Here is a 17,989-nt window from a genome sequence, read left to right on the forward strand (position 1 = left end):
AGAACACTTTGAAACTGGATCTCTGACGACTGTGCTTGTTCTCCCACACATTTATTTCTAGAACATTATATATAATCTAGCAAAAAGGAGAAATATCTTTTTACAACCCTACTTAAACATGTCTTTACTTTCTTCTTCACATCTACATTCCAGGAAGAAAAGCCTGAAAACAAGCATGAAGTTCTTTTATCATCATAAAGCAGTTTCTGTTTTCAAATTTTAAGAAATGGAATGCTACATATTAAAACATAAAGGAGAACATCCAAAAGAAAAAGACTTACAAACTTAAAGAAATGTCATTAGAGATAATGCTTTTTGGGTACAGGTCCCAAAATAATGCATTTAAGAGTTACTGTTTAGGTGACAAAAATCTCTTCAAGGGACAGCAGGCTAGAATACAGAATTTATATCGCACTTAAACAGAGCATTCCAAAAGATGGAAGACAAAAATCTAACAAGGAGATACACATTACTTTTGTCTATTCACAGTCACTTTGGTATATACCATATTCCGACAAAGCCTGGAAATTCACAAATTGTGTGATATTCAAATGAAATGTTTGAATGGTTCAGAGTAGTACACAAAAGGTCTTTAGCAGCTCTAATTTCTTCATGAAAATATTCTTATCTCAATGCTATTTGTTATAATATTCCAAGTTAGGACAATATATTTTGTTTAACAAGCCTAGGGCTATCAGAGTATTATAAATAATGGCTTTCTCTCCCCTTTGGAGTCTACTTGAGGATAAAAAATTCAAAGTGCTAAGTACTATTCATTCTATAATAACACTTTTTCTCAAGGCCTGTACACCAACTTTGGCAACTTTGCTAAGTACTCTTATGGCAACAATCACTGATTATAGTTTTAAGCATAATATTCTGTCCTGCAGTGTTGCAGAAAATTGAACACTGAAAACATTACTCACTGTTCGATCCTCCAAGTACATTGTTTTTGATAAAAAGTCAATACCAATTGTTGCCTATAAAACAAAACAAAACAAGTTAAAAATAGTAATAATTTAATGACAGTCAGCAGTTTAGAGTTCAAGTGGGCATTATGATTGTAGAAAAAATAATGAATAAATATATAAACTATCATAGTCAAATAATAAATGAACAAAATTTTCAGTGATAATGGCTTTTACCTATTGAGCACTTACTGTACATTAGAGATTCTTTTAGGCCCTTTACATGATCATCTCTAATCCTAATACATCCCTACAAAGTAGCTACCAGCATCATTATTTTTCTCATTTTATACAAAACAATATTAGAGTTTGGAGAAGTTATATAACTTGTCTAAGAACACACAACTTCTGCTGTGGAGTTGAGAGTAAAATTGTATCTCTTTCTAATACATAATTCTATATTCACTTTATATATATATATCTTTATATACATATTTTATAATTTCATGTATCATATATACTTCATATGTTATACATTTTATATACAACTATACTTGTGGTAAAATACACAACTGCTCTTTTAAAAAGTCTCTCAAAAAATGGTTAAGAGGGTTAAAGAGTAGTTTTCGGTTCACAGCAAAACTGAGACAAAGGTTCAGAGATTCCCTTTTGCCCCTGCCCTCACATACGCAGAGCATCCCTGTTATCAACATCCCCCAGCAGAGTGGTACTACATTTGTTACCAATGATGAACTTAACACTGACAGTGATGTAATTCTTTAAAGACAAGCTTTGTTTTCAAACTGTGGTAAAACAAATACAGGCTTCCCTGGTGGCTCAGCAGTAAAGAATCTGCCTACCAATGCAGGAGATGAGGGTTTGATTCCTGGGTCGGCAAGGTTCCCTGGAGAAGGAAAACCCACTCCAGTATTCTTGACTGGGAAATCCCACAGACAGGGGGGATCTCGTGGCCTATAGTCCATGGGGTTGCAAAGACTTGGATACTATTTAGCAACTAAGCAACAAAAATATACACACCATAAAATATGATATTTGAACTATTTTAAGTATTTAATCAATGGCATTAATTACATTCACAACTGTATAACTGTAATAGTTACAAAAATTTTTCACCACCTCAAACAGAAATTTTGTACCCATTAAGCAATACCAAATTACAGTGTATGGATATACCATTTGTTTATCCATTCATCCACTGATAAGACATTTCGGCTATTAATAGTTCCTGTTTTCAACTCTTTTTGGTATAAAACTAGGAGTTAAACTGCTGGGCCATATGGTAATTCTTTTTAACTTTGTGAGGGAAGTTTCTACAGCAGTGGCACTATTTTATTTTAATTAATTAATCAATTAATTTTTCTTTATGGTCATGCTGCATGGCATGTGGGATCTTAGTTCCTGGACTAGGGTTTGAACCCGCATCTCCTGCAATGAAAGTGCAGAGTCTTAACCACTAGATCATCAAGAAAGTTCCCGGCTGCACTATTTTAAATTCCCACTGGTGATATATGGAACAACAGACTGGTTCCAAATTGGAAAAGGAGTATGTCAAGGTTGTATATTGTCACCCTGTTTATTTAACTTATATGCAGAGTACATCATGAGAAACGCTGGGCTGGAGGAAGCACAAGCTGAAATCAAGACTGCCGGGAGAAATATCAATAACCTCAGATATGCAGATGACACCACCCTTATAGCAGAAAGTGAAGAAGAATTAAAGAGCCTCTTGATGAAAGTGAAAGAAGAGAGTGAAAAAGTTGGCTTAAAGCTCAACATTCAGAAAATGAAGATCATGGCATCCAGTACCATCACTTCATGGCAAATAGAGGGGAAACAGTGGAAATGGTGGCTGACTTTATTTTTGGGGGGCTCCAAAATCACTGCAGATGGTGACTGCAGCCATGAAATTAAAAGATGCATACTCCTTGGAAGGAAAGTTATGACCAACCTAGACAGCATATTCAAAAGCAGAGACATTATTTTGCCAACAAAGGTCTGTCTAGTCAAGGCTATGGTTTTTCCAGTAGTCAAGTTATGGATGTGAGAGTTGGTCTATAAAGAAAGCTGAGTGCAGAAGAATTGATGCTTTTGAACTGTGGTGTTGGAAAAGACTCTTGAGAGTCCCCTGGACTGCAAGGAGATCCAACCAGTCCATCCTAAAGGAGATTAGTCCTGGGTGTTCATTGGAAGGACTGACGTTGAAGCTGAAACTCCAATATTTTGGCCACCTGGTGTCAAGAGCTGACTCACCAGAAAAGATCCTGATGTTGGGAAAGATTGAAGGCAGGAGGAAAAGGGGATGACAGAGGATGAGATGGTTAGATGGCATCACCGTCTCAATGGACATGAGTTTGGGTAAACTCCAGGAGTTGGTGATGGACAGGGAGGCCTGGCATGCTGCGGTTCATAGGGTTGCAAAGAGTCGGACACGACTGATCAACTGAACTGAACTGGGTTAGATCCTGGGTCCAGGAAGATTTATGTTGCAGAGCAGCTAAACCTGTGCACTGCAACTACTGAGCCTGTGTGCCGTAGAGCCTGCACTCCACAAGAGAAGCCACTGCGTTGAGAAGTCTGTGCACAACGCCTCAATGAAGAGCAGCCCCCTTTCTCCGCAACTAGAGAAAGCCTGCGCGAAGCAACGAAGATCCAGTGCAGCCAAAAAATGTTGTCATTTTGTTATTGGTTTGTACAAGTTCCTATATATTCTGGATATTAAATCCTTATAACTTTCAAATATTTCCCCCTATTCTGTAGGTTGGGCCTGGTGTCTCTGCTCAAAATCAACTGTGCGTGTGCTTATATATGTGGATTCTCTACCCTATTCCACGGGGCTTTCCAGGTGATGCTAGTAGTAAAGACTCCACCTACCAATGCAGGAGACATAAGAGACACAGGTTTGATCCCTGGGTCAGGAACATCCCCTGGAGAAGGAAATGGCAAGCCACTCCAGTATCCTTGCCAGGAGAATCCCATGGACAGAGAAGCCTGGTAGGCTACAGTCCATGGGGTCTCAAAGAATCGGACACGACTGATCCTTCTCCATTGTGTCTATATGGCATTACCACATTGTTTTAACTACTGTGGCTTTGTACTAAATTCCCAAATTGGGAAGTGTGAGTCGTCCAACTTTTTCATATTTTCCAGTAATGTCTTAGCTATTGCAAATTATGACTAATCTCTTCATATCTATAAAAAAAGGCATAGGGATTTTGAAACGGACTGCAATGAATTTGCAGCTTGCTTTGAGTAGTTAGTATTGACATCTTTTTTCCCAGAGAGATTCATTTTATTTTATATTTATTTATTTTTTGGCTGTGCTGGGTCTTCACTGCTGCACAGTCTTTTCTCTAGTTGCAGAGAGTGGGGGCTACTCTCTGTTGTGGTGCATGGGCTTCTCATTTTGTGGTAGCTTCTCTTGTTGAGGAGCTCACACTCTAAGTCATTTGGGCTTCAGTAGTTGTGGTGCGTGGGCTCAGCAGTTGTGGTTCCTGGGCTCTAGAGCACAGGCTCAATGGTTGTGGCTCACAGGCTTAGTTGCTCCATGGCATGACGGATCTTCCCAAACCAGGAATTGAACCCATGTCTCCTATATTGGCAGGTGGATTCTTAACCACTGAACTACCAGGGAAGCCAAGTATTGACATCTTAACAACATTAAGTTTTCTGATTCATTTACCTGGGATATCTCTCCATTTAATTAGGTCTTCTTTTATTTTTGTGAGTAGTTTTGTAGGTTTCAATTTCACACAGACTTATATTTTAAAACAAACAACAAAAGAAGCAGCTTCCTCCTTTATCCCAAACTATATGACTAACATACAACCTAGTACTAATTCTACCTTATGACATTCAATTTGAGAATTATATCCCACTCTTTCATATGGTGGAATGGGCTTATAAACTTGAATTACTATGCAAGAGAATCTAATTGACAAACCCCAGGAATGTACAGGAGTGGCATGGCTGCATTTAAGAAATCTGACTAGTAGAACCTCATTTACTCAGTGTGGCAGAGGTAGTTAACTACCTACACAAATATCCATCTACTCCTTCCTTACTAACACAATCAAACATTTATTTAAATCCATACTTTTCCCATTTAAAAAACTACATTTTCCAGCCTTCTATGAACTTTAAATAAATGGAGTTAACTCAGTTGGGAGGTAGATTCTTGTTTTTTCCCCCTTTCATCCTTCTTCCTTCCTGAACTGTGGATACCAAGGCTGGAATTCGGGAATCATTCAGTAACCATGAGGCAAAATTCAATATGGAAACCCTAGATTAGATTAGGTTAGACAGAAAATAGAAGTTTTGGTCCTGGATGACCATGGAGTTGCCACACTAGCTCTGAAACACACTACCTTTACACTTCTTTTACATGAAAAAAACAATTGTCATGTCACTTATCAATGTTATTTTATATTTGTTATAAACAGCTGAAAGTAATTTTTAATGGCTATAAATAGAAAACGAGTATTTTCACATCTCATAATCAAGATATAAATGTTTTTACAATTAGTACAAAGTCAGACTTTACAATAGTCCCCCCCTTCCATTGTACTATCCAAGTTTTAGGGCATCATTTATACCAGTGAACTCATAAAGATCAAAACTAATTTGAAAAATAGCCTGCTGCTGCTCTTTTTTTTTTTTATTTTATTTAAATATTTATGTTTATTTATTTATTGGCCCTGAGGCATGTGGAAGCTTAACTCCCTGCCAGGGATTGAACCCTCACCCCCTGCAATGGAAGGCGAGGTCTTAACCACTGGACCGGCAGGGAAGTCCCCTGCTCTTTTTTTTTAAGTTAATTTTATTTCAAGCTGAGCTGCTACAGCAAAGAAGTTGATCAGCTTTAAGAATTAAGCCAACAGCAGGAAGAACAGAAAGGAGATGCCTGGGAAACTAAGCATTATCAACTATTTCAGCATCTTGAATGCTACTGATGTGGAACTAATTCAAACTTTCATAAAAGACAGATGAGACATTAGTGCAGTCTTTTGCTCATCTCCTTAGAGAAATGCAAAAAGCAATCATTACAGAAGAAATTAAAAAAGAGAATTCTCTCATGTACCTTAATTTACTTTTACATATTATTTTAAATGTTAACTAATTCATGGATGTTGGGGGGAGTGTCTACTTTGCAAAAAAAAAAACAGAGAGAAAAAAATTAAACAGTACTTTTACAGGAACTTACAAATCAAGACTGAACAAAAGCTTATTCAAATATATCGGTGTCAGGATGATAACTTCCATTTGTTTATTTTATTTGGATGCTCTTCACTCAGAGAGGTGTTTATTTATCCCAACAGCTAATTTATGAAAGATTGCAGATATAAGTTACAATTCTGTCTGACTTTGTATATGGTGGTTTGTCCCCTGTCCTGATGCCAGAGAAGCTAGAAACCCATAAACATGATTTTCACATGGGGAATGTATTTTACCCAGTTACAAAGGTAACTCAGTAAGGAAAACAAGTTTTCTTCTGTACAAAGCAATGATAATCAGCTTCTTTCTGTGGTTCAAACACACATAAAGTTCTGTTGCCTGGTTGCTGCCTTCTCTAGCAAGAGAAAATAGAGAAGGATTTGAAAGAGGCAATGACTAAAGAAAGAAAAGAGTGGATAAGTTAAAGAATCTAAAATTAACAGAAATAATTTTAAAAAGAAGAAAGGACCCCAGAGAGAAGATGCTGATACATAATCTGATTTAGAAGAGAATCCCATTTAAAAATATCCTTACATATATGTACATATATGGAGGGAAAATGTATATATATATTTGTATCGATACATATGTATCGATATCTTTCTGCCATATTACATTTCTTTCCATTAGGAAAGAAACTAGGTAGAGTCTGTGGATTTTAAAAATGAGTCATTATAATGAGCATAAGATTTTAGTTATACAAGGTGAACAAGTTCAAGAAATCTGCTGCAGAGCATTGTACGAACATGTAGATAACAATGCTATATTGTGTACACTTTAAAGTATAATAAAAAGTTAGAATCTCATATAAGTATCCTTACCACAATAAAAAAAAAGAAACCCATCCCAAATAAAATGACAACACCTCTAGAAAAGGCAAAAATCCTGAAAAAAGTCATTAAAAAATTAAATGAAAATAAAAAGACAAATCAAACACTGAGTCAGAAAAACAGTCCACTGGGACCTCCCTGGCAGTCTAGGGGTTAAGACTCTGCGATTTCACTGCAAGAGGCATGGGTCCCACCCCCCTTGGGAAACTAAGATCCTGCATACTTTGAGGCCAAAAAATAAAAATAATAATGATAATTTTAAAAAGAAAAACAGTCCATCTAGTTAAGGATTTTGGTTCTATTGATAACTAGAATTTTGAATAGAACAACCTAGAGCTTTAACTTATACAGGTTAAGGATATACTTAATCACCACCATCATCTTTCTGGACAAGTTCTAAAACCCACTGTTTTAATCTATGCCATCCTGAACTTAACTGTTGATTTGTAACAGTCCTTGGAATAAGAAATCCTCTAAATTCAAAGAAATCACAAAGGTTACCCTGAGTAATGTAATCTTCCTCAAAAGAATCTACTCCATTTGTAGGAATCTTTCTTGAGCTTATTTATATTAAGTTGAACCATATAATATAAAACTGCCAATATTCTATCATTTTTGAATGATAAAAATAGCAATTTTATAATATGGTTCAAACTGATACATTTGAAACTACTGGAAAAATTGACAACTGGAACAAGAAAAACAAAAACAAAAAACTGGTGAAAAACTAGAGCAACTTAAGAGAATCACTTCCAGCCTCTAGCTACAAATGTTTACCAGATTTCTCAGGTTTTTTGCTTTACTTTGAAATAATTGACTAAATATGGTCAATAAAGGACTCTTCTGGCCAACCAGTTTAGTCTTTTTCAAAGAAAATTAATTCAGTGCAAAGGAATCATAAATAGCATGAATTATGAATTATATATAAAGTTTATCTTTTTTGTGAAATAAAATTTCACTTAACCTAAGTTTCAGATATACATTACATATAGCTCAATAATAAATTTCTAGCTATGAGACTAGCTCTTCAATTATTTCAGAAGTCTTTCTGTTGTGTGTATGGTCAGGGCATAAGATAGGCAATCTTAAAAAATAATCCACTGAAGAATTCTTCACCTGATAATTAAGTTGGCAGCTAACTACATATGGTCAATTCTTCATATTCCAAAGTAATACTTAATACACTGTCAAGATAATTTCCCTAGGTAAGGATGTGGGGTACTACATTATCCTAATTACCCTGTTAAAGTAAGATAATATCTAGGACTGTGCCTAACTCTTATAAAAACTTGTAGCTTACATGGTTAATCAATGTCTCCTATTAATGCCACAGTACAATGGTATTTTGGCTTCAACAACTTTTTAGAAAGAATCAAAATCTTAGCTTATCTGTCAAATGTAACCTCACCCCATCAACATTACCTCCCTTAAAAAATGTCTGCATGAACAATAGCAATAGTCTTAATGACTAAGTAGCAACAGCACTTTAGACACCTAAAGATCTCTTTAATTTTACAGAGAACTTGAGTATAATGAAATACTTCAGAAAGTGAAAGTACCTGGTTTGAAGATTACTGATTTATTCTTTTTAACTTATTCTTTGGTTTTTGTTTTACAATTAAGCTATTTAAAATATACATATATATAACTTAGACATATACATATATATATGCAGATATATATACATGGTTATATTTATATACATATATATGGTTATATATATAGGGTTAGGGTTATATATATCGGAGATGGCAATGGCACCCCACTCCAGTCCTCTTGCCTGGAAAATCCCATGGATGGAGGAGCCTGGAAGGCTGCAGTCCATGGGGTCGCTGATCGGACATGACTGAGCGACTTCACTTTCACTTTTCCCTTTCATGCACTGGAGAAGGAAATGGCAACCCACTTCTTGCCTGGAGAATCCCAGGGCGGTGGACTGTCATCTGTGGGGTCGCACAGAGTCAGACATGACTGAAGTGACTTAGCAGTAGCAGCAGTGGGGGGTGTGTGTGTGTGTGTGTGTGTGTGTGTGTGTGTGTAGCAGTAGCAGTGTGTATATATATATATATAGCAGTAGCAGTATATATATATATTTAACCAGATATATATGCAACTGAGAGCAGACATCCTTGTCTTGTTTCTGATCTTAGAGAATACATTCAGCCTTCAAACATGAAGTCTGATATTAGCTGTGGGTTTTTCATAGAGATATTCTTTATCATGTTTGGACACTTCCCTTGCATTTGTAGCTTGCTGAGTGTGTATTACTGAGAAGTTAACAGGCAGGAAAGCCAGGGGTCTCCAAACGGAGGAAACAAGCTGCAAGTGTCAGACATTTTTTTCTCTCTCCCTTAAGAATCTGGAGGAAACAAACTACAAGTGTCAGATTTTTTGTCTTTCTCCATACAAAATTAAAAGCAGGTTTCTCTATGGAAATGTTTTTCTTAAGTTATGTTAATGAAACTATGTATTTGCTTTGGAATTTGCCTTTCTTCAAAATGGTTCCACCTAAGATTAACTTTTTTCTTTTCTCAAACCTTGGCCTGATATTAGTTCAACAAACCAGGAATCATGTTAATTGTTTTATGGCTGGGGGATGACACACTTTGTGCCATCCTATCTCAAAAATGCATTTTATGGGAGAGGGGCCTGGTGAAACTCTGTCAGCCTTGAGGTGTCTCTCACCTGATTAATAGCTTTCTAATAGACATAAAACACCTTGCTGAAGACTAGCAGAGGTGCACTCTCTGTCCCCCTTCTGATGTCTATGTCAGAAGCTTTCTCTGTCCCTTTTCTTACTTTCATAAAACTCTGCTACACAAAATCTCTTCAGTGATCAAGCCTGGTCCCTGGTCTGGAAGCTAAATCTTCAGAGATCACGAATCCAACATTGTTCACCATAAGCTATCATTATCATCAAAGGCTACTGAATTGTGTCAAATGTTTTTTCTGTGTCTACTGAAATGATCATGTGATTTGTATCCTTTTTTTTTTTTTGGCCACAACCCACAGTTTGTGGGTGTTAGTTCCTCAATGAGAGATCAAACCTGGGCCTTCAGGCGTGAGAGTGCAGAGTCCTAACCACTGAACCACAGGAGGATTTCCCTGATTTTGTCCTTTAGTCTATTCATATAGCATATTCCATTACTTTTTGTATGTTAAATCAACCTTGCAACCTCGATACTCATCTACCAATCCCACCCGGTAAATGGCATAGATCCTTTTCACAAGTCAGCGAATTCAGTTTGGTAGTATTTTACTAAGGTCTGTTGTGTTTCTATTCGTAAAAGATATACTCTGTAGTTTTATTTTTGATGTCTTTGCCTGGTTTGGGTATCCTCATAGGATAAGTTGGAAAATGTTTTTTCCTCTTCTACTTTTGGAAATTTATGAAGTATTAATGTTGCTCTTCACGTACTTCATTGAAGTGATCAGTGAAGGCATCTAGTCCTGCAATTTTGTCAGTTTAAAAAAGAAAAAAATTATTTATGGCCATCCTGGGTCTTTGTTGCTGCACATGGGGCTTTCTCTAGTTGCAGTGAGCAGGGGCTACTCTCCAGTTGCAGTGCATGGGCTTCTCACTGCAGTGGTTTCTCCTGCTGTGGAGCACAGACTCTGGAGCACAGGATTAATAGTTGTGGCGCACAGGCTTAACTGTCCTGTGGAATGTGGAATCTCCCCGGAGCAGGGATCAAACCCGTGTCCCCTGCATTGGCAGGCAAATTCTTAACTACTGGACCACGAGTGAAGCCCTATGACAAGTTTTTTGATTGCTAATTTTATCTACTTATTACAGGTATGTTCAAATCTTCTATTTCTTCTTGTGTTAGTTTTGGTAGTGTATCTTTCTTTGACTTTGTCCATTTCATCTAGGTTATCTCATATGTTGGCATATAGCCATTTTACACTATTCTCTTATAATATTCTCTCATAGTAATCTCTATTTCCATATGGTTGGTTATAAGATTTTCTCCTACACTCCTGACTTTAATAATTTAATAATTCCTCTTTTTTTTTTTATTAGTTAGCTAAAGTCTTGTCAATTTTGCAGATCTTTCCTAAGAACCACTTTTGGTTTCACTGAATTTCTTGTTTTCCTGTTCTCTCGTCCATATATTTTTGTTCTAATCTTTATTAGTTTCTGAATTAAGCATGTCTATTTTCTGTGTTTTTATTGTCCTGGTGTCTGGGAGCTTCCTAACACCAGAGAGACTGGCCCTCCCAGAGTTTGCCAGTTCCATAGAGATGTAAACTTGCTCGTGAGAGGGACTTTCATATGAAAACCAACCAATCCAGACCCATACCCCAACCATCTCCTCGATCACACTCAGAGCCACTATGCCCCTGCCCTAATCACCCCAAGGCCAAGTACCAGAAAACCAAGAACAGCCCCCACAGCCCAGGGAGCACTGAAATTATTAAAACTAGGCAATCCTTTATTTGCTGGTCTTACCCATCCATCTCATAAAAATCACAATTAAAAAAAAAAAATCACAATAAAGGCTAGCACCCTAGTACCTACATTTCCTGTCCCCTACCCCATCTCCTGATCAATATCAGTACTGCTTTCATCTGCCCTCCTACTATGGCCTGGAGTGTCCCTCCCTCTTGGAATCTGTGAGTATAACAGCCTTTTCAGTAGCAATCATCTCCTGATCTGTTGGCTTCATCATACCTGAATAATAATAATAAAACCTACATTTTAAAGCTGTTTCTTACTGCTGCTTAAGTTTACTTTTCTTTTTCTAGTTTCTTAGGATAGAAGATTAAATTACTGAGTTAATATATCTCTTCTTTTCCTTACAGAACTGCTTTAAGCTGTATCCCATTAGTTTTGGAATGTTGTGTTTTCTTTTTCATTTATCAAAATACTTCCTAATTTCCCTGTGACTGTCTTTGACCCATTCCCAAATCTCCTTCTACTAATGATTTCTAATTACAGTAATTATTCTTGACTTCAAGTATTGACCAAAATGTCACAGAACCCTAGACTTAGAAGAAATCTCTCCAAAAGAATATCTATCAACATAAACACTCTACTTCTATTCTAGATGGTATTACCAATAACCTTTCAATAGATTCTGCAAGAGAAGCTAAAGAAATCAAATGAAAAAGTTGAGGACTACGAGCATAATCAGTTATACTTTGTATTTATACAGCATTTTACAGGTTACAGAAAGTGCTTTTGTATCTATGACAATGTAAAAAAGTGAATATTTAAAAGCACCTTGGATATTACTTGCAAACAAAATAAAGACAACTAGTAGGCTGGAAAAAAACAAAATACCTGATAGGTATTGTCGAAACTGTCATACATGAATCTGGTAATCAGTGATGTCTTTCCAACTGAAATGAAAAGAAAAAAAAAGATTCACTCAGTTAGCACATTAAATTGGGTTCTCAAGTAATTTTTCTACAGAGAACTGCAATTCAATTCATTGAGAAATATCTGCAATGGTTCTACTAATGATAATTTAAAAACATATAGCCGTGAGTTTGTTGAAATGTATTTCTTTAATAACAGATAATCTCTCAAATTGAGAGCACAAATAAAGCATATTCATTTAGTTAAGAGTTGAGGAAAATAAGGAGAAAACATGAAGGAAAACAATTATGTTGACATCTCTAATTCACAAAAGGCAAGCAGATATTTACTTGGGCCCTAACAAAAAGAACTAGCATTATACTAGGAAGAAATTATAGTAACTTCCTGGACAGTAACCTGGGGAAAATGAAGGTCAGATCCACTTCATTCAGTGAATCAAAGCTTAATCTCTGGAAGTATGAGACTAAAGATGAAGAGTTCCAGGAGGGGTATGAGAGCTGTAAAAACTAGACTGCTTAAATGAAGTGACCTGGAAAATTGTTTTGAAATTCATCTCAGGATCAGAGCTCTATACTTCTTTGACAGGGCAGTCCCAAAGATTCATAATACTATCTTGTATTGGTATTTTTAGGTTAATCCACAAGGAAGTGTCACCAGGAAAAAATAGTGGTATACTGCCAATATCCTTATCCACAGGCACACTGTTCAAGGGCAAGAACCATATCTAATTTTCTTATTTCTCCAGTAGCTTGGCCAAGACTCAATAAATACTAAATGAATACAATAAATTTTATCAATTAGAAAACAACTGGGCAAATAAAATATTTCAAATGCTCCCCAAAATGTAAATACTTTGGGAAGAAGAAACAATACCTGGTCATTCATATTTTTGTATGGATTTAAGTAACTTTTGATTTCAACTTCTGATTTTTAAGAGACCTGATTGGGGCCTCTTTACTGCATCCTCCATCCATGTTTCATATGAAAACATGAGGGAAAAACAGAGCCAAAGAGATAAGAATCTCATAAAATCACCTACTCCCAAATGTCTCATTTAAAAGAATTTAAAGTAGTAGGTAGAAGAGCTAAAGCTATTTTCCCTAGATCATAGTCAAAAGCAAATTAATATTTGAGAAGAAGTCTCTATCCGGAGCAATGAGTAGACCGATGCACTTCTTCAATAACAAATCAGTCCAGTTCAGTCACTCAGTTGTGCCCAATTCTTTGCAACCCTATGGACTGCAGCACACCAGGCCTCCCTGTCCATCACCAATAGTAGATAGTATAGTTTTTATTTTGTTTTGAAAAATGTCCCTCCTTCTTTATAAAAAGAGCAAAACGCATGCTACAAAGCAGGCAATACAGAAAAGACCAAGAACAAAGTGAAAATTATGTATATCCTACCACCTATATATAGCTAATGTTAAAACTTTAGTATATATTTTTCTAAAATGCTTTTATATATAAAAATATATATGTACTTAAAGGCAAAACCCTAGAACCATTCATAGTAAAGTAGAAACAATACATATACTACTACTAGTATTATTTAACACTGATCAGAACCTATAAAAAGTAAATCTAAAAATCTGAAGAGATAAAAGGCAAAACAGTGATGGGGGAAAGAGAGGTAGAGAAAAGCCACGGTACATATAAAATATACAGTGAAGAAATACAAAGTACCTTGTTAAAACAGTTTTTATTCAAATGATTAAAATTTCATTACTAGGCATTTTAAATATGATTCAATATAGGATCTTTGTAAATGTATTGTTCTTGTTTACCCCAAAACCTTCTGTAAAATGGTATGTAAACTTATAATGATTTGTTCAATGTTTGCTTTCTTTGATAAAATGTAAGGCCCATATTTGTCTTATTTAGTCCACACCATCAGAGTCTGACACACCTTTGCCGAACTGATAATTTTCCAGAAGATAAAATATACATATCTAGGGTTCTTCCAAATAAATCTTATTTTTAATTAAACAAGTTATTTTATTATAAATACTTCTACAAAACACAACAAAGTGATAATATACTTTGTATTTTTAAAGATGTCTAATGAGAATAATTTTTGTTCAGTACAAGGACTACATATTACATACTATAGCACTACAATAAAGTGAGTATTGCAATAAAGCCAGTTATATGGAAAAAAAATAACAACAAACCCTGTGGTTTGTAAATCCAAGGCAATGGGTTTGCTTCTATGTATAATAATGACAAAAAAATTTAAACGACCAGCTTCCCCCACTACCTCAAAGTAGAGTGTTCATACGAAACTTTTCCTAAGCCAAAATGGCATAAAGCAAAGCAGCAATTACCTTAGGACACATCTTGCTAAATGGATGCACAAAATAAAATCAAGTTAAAGCACAGATGCTCACCCACACAGTTCAAAGCTTTAACAGCTTGATGCTAAGTATAGTTCCCAGGGAAGGAGCTTGGAGGTTCCACTCTTGCTGCCTGGGGTATGTGTTGCCTCAACAATAACCTCTCTACGTAAAAAACACTGGATGCTATTTTCATTTTTTGGTAAAAGCAAAAATCCTCTTTAGATTTCTTTCGGGTAGTGAAAACAAGTACTGATGGGTCTTACACAAAAGTAAAGTGGCATAAAGCAGACTTGTGAAAAGGAGGGAATACTGTATCTTTTTCTGCCTCAGATCCTATACTGGGTATTTTACAGGACAATGCTAACCTTGACATTAATTTGCAAGAAGTGAAATTTTATTTCCATCTTTCAAGAAAAGGTAACATGCTCAGGAGTTTAGAAAATTATCCAAGGTAATTCAGTTCCCTATTACAACACGATGCCATTCCATTTCTAACCAAAGGTCATGTTCTTCTCAATATACTACTTTCTTTTGCTGTTTAAAACAAGCCCCCACCCCACCGCAAAAAAAAACAAAAACAAAAAACAAAAAAAACCCATGGTCACCACAGCAGAAAAGCTATTGTTACCACCTACCTAGCCTCCAGGTTTTAAAGAACCTGAACATAGACCATAAGAAATAGAAAATGAAAGGGAGTATATCCTTGAAAGAAAAAACAGCGAAAAATGAGAGTTTTCAGGCAGTAACTTTTTTCCTGAAGCACTAGGAATACGTGGTAAAGGACCTGCCTACCAATGCAGGAGACACAGGTTCAGTCCCCAGATTGGGACAATCCCCTGGGGAAGAAAATGGCAACTCACTCCAGCACTCTAGTATTCTCACCTGGGAAATCCCATATACAGAGAGGAGCCTGGCAGCCAAGAGTCCAAAGGGTCACAAAAGAGCTGGGCATAAGTTAGTGACTAAACAACAAACAATAAAACACAACCCAATGGGCATGTTTCTGGTAGCAGAAGACCCAATTCCTAAAAGGTTTGAGGAGTCACAGGACAAAGTTCAGGGCTCAAAGAACACTTAGAAAGATTGGGAAAGTAGACTTCTGCAAGAAAAGAGAGCTCCAAATAGAGAGATCTGCATTTAAAACGTGTCTAAATTCTTGGCTGATGTCCTCAATGATCTATGACGATTTGATGGGGAGACCTTAGGGTTCCCAGCAGCAGATGGATGTTGAAAGAGTCCAACACACAGTTCAGAATTGGAATCCAGCCAAAGTAACTGCCTTCTAGGACAAAACAACTCTTTGGAGTAACAATAAAATCTAGAGTCTGTATATATGTATTCTTCATCATTCTGTATCCAATTAAAAGTGTGGATGTGCAAAGAAATGAAAAAATATAATTCATACCCAAGAAAAAAAGTAGTAAAAAAAACAGACTCCAACCTGGATGGAGGGAAGTTTGGGGGATAATGGATACATGTCCATGTACGGCTGTATTCCTTCTGCTATTCATCTGATACGATCACAACATTGTTAACTGGCTATACCCCAATACAAAATAAAAAGTAAAAACAAAAATAAAAACAAAAAACTAAACCAAAAGACTCCAAGATGAGTCAGATTTTGTAGTTAGCAGACAAGGATTTAAAGCAGTTATCAGAGACATATTCTTATACATATCTTGGAAGGTATGTATAAGAAATAAAAGGAAAATTTCCACAGAGAAACAAAAATGAGAAAAAAGAATCAAATGTAAATTGAAACTTACAATAAGTAATCAGAAAAGTAACTGTATGGATTTAACAGATGATGGAAATAGCCGAAGAAAGAAGTGAAGCTGAATACAGATTAAATAGTTTAACATATATATAAAAGAAGTTCCCACTGGATAGATAGAAGAAATTAGGGGGAAATATTTGTAGAAATAATAGCTGAAAACTTTTCAAATACAGTGAAAAGTTAAGAACTTACAGATCCAAGAAATTCAATGAACAGGACAAATACAAAGAAAATCATACCTTGACAAACTATTAAAATCCAAGGATAAAGGAAGAAAACCGTTGAAAACATCCAGGGAAAATGTACTACACATAGGAGGTGAACGGGGGAAGAGGCAGGAGAGAGTGATGTACATTTTTATGAACTCCTCCACAGAGAAAATGAGAAATCAAGACAATGGAATTACCTCCTTAAATTTCTTAAGGAAAATACATTTTTTAACACTTAAATACTATATCTCGTAAAACTACCTTTCAAAAATGAAGATTAAGTGAAGATTATAAAGTAAGGTCATAAAGTGAAGTCGCTCAGTTGTACTCGACTCTTTGCGACCCCATGAACTGTAGCCTATCACGCTCCTCCGTCCATGGGATTTTCCAGGCAAGAGTACTGGAGTGAGTTGCCATTTCCTTCTCCAGAGGATCTTCCCAACCAAGGGATCGAACCCAGGTCTCCTGCATTGGAGGCAGACGTAATTACCGTCTGAGCCACCAGGCAAGTCCACAGACAAGTGAAGATTACAGACAAACAAAAGGGAGAGAATTCCTTGTCAGATCTGTAATACAAAAAAGCTTCGGAATTACCTGGTGGTCCATCAGTTAAGAATCTGTCTGCCAATGCAGGGAACACACATTCAATCCCTGGTTCAGGAAGATCCCACACACCACGGAACAACAAAGGCTGTGGGCCACAACTACCGAACCCACGCTTGGGAAAAAGAGAAGCCACTGCAATGAGAAGCCCAAGCACCACAACAAAGAGTAGTCCCCACTCACCGCAACTAGAGAAAGCTCATGCAGAGCAACAAAGACCCAGCAAAGCCAGAAATAAATAGATAAGTAAATAATTTTAACAAGAGAGAGACAGACAATTAAGAGAGTGAGAAGGAAAACCCAGACTGTGAGATATGTGAAAGGGAAACCAGTTTCAGCATGACACTGTAAGGAGCTGCATACACCAACTTCCCAGTGAAACTGGGAAGAATTTAAACAAAACCAAAAGCATTTAAAATCTCTGGAAATAGTCCTAAGGGCATAAAGCAAATGAACATTTACTCAAGAAAATATACTAAAATTCAGTAATAAAAGAATGTCTGTGGTATTTGAACAACAACAAAAAAAGCCATGTGCAAGTATGTTAAAAACAGCTTTATTCATAATGGCCAATAACCAGAAGTAATCTAAATCTTTATCAATAACAGAATGGATTACGAATTCCCTGGATGTCCAGTGGTTAGGGCTCCGTGCTTCCACTGTGGGGGATATGGATTCAATTTTAGTCTGGGAACTAAAATTGCACGTGCCCTGGGACTAAAAAGAAGGGAGTGGTGGAGGGAATGAATAAATTATGGCACCGTAATA

The 17,989-nt window shown here is 36.3% G+C and overlaps 1 protein-coding gene across 2 annotated transcripts in view; it reads right to left on the minus strand.

Moving 5' to 3' along the window:
• RAB6A (RAB6A, member RAS oncogene family) overlaps positions 1 to 17,989 on the minus strand; it is an 86,061-nt gene that overhangs the window by 30,317 nt on the left and 37,755 nt on the right. For both annotated transcript variants that reach the window (XM_040258803.1, XM_040258804.1), the window contains exons 2-3: positions 12,258 to 12,316; positions 927 to 980 (exon numbers count right to left, since the gene is read on the minus strand). In XM_040258803.1, coding sequence (XP_040114737.1) covers positions 927 to 980; positions 12,258 to 12,316 — 113 coding nt within the window. The remainder of the gene's footprint in view (positions 1 to 926; positions 981 to 12,257; positions 12,317 to 17,989) is intronic.

This window comes from Oryx dammah, unplaced genomic scaffold (assembly GCF_014754425.2).
Source record: "Oryx dammah isolate SB20612 unplaced genomic scaffold, SCBI_Odam_1.1 HiC_scaffold_17, whole genome shotgun sequence".
NCBI lineage: Eukaryota > Metazoa > Chordata > Mammalia > Artiodactyla > Bovidae > Oryx > Oryx dammah.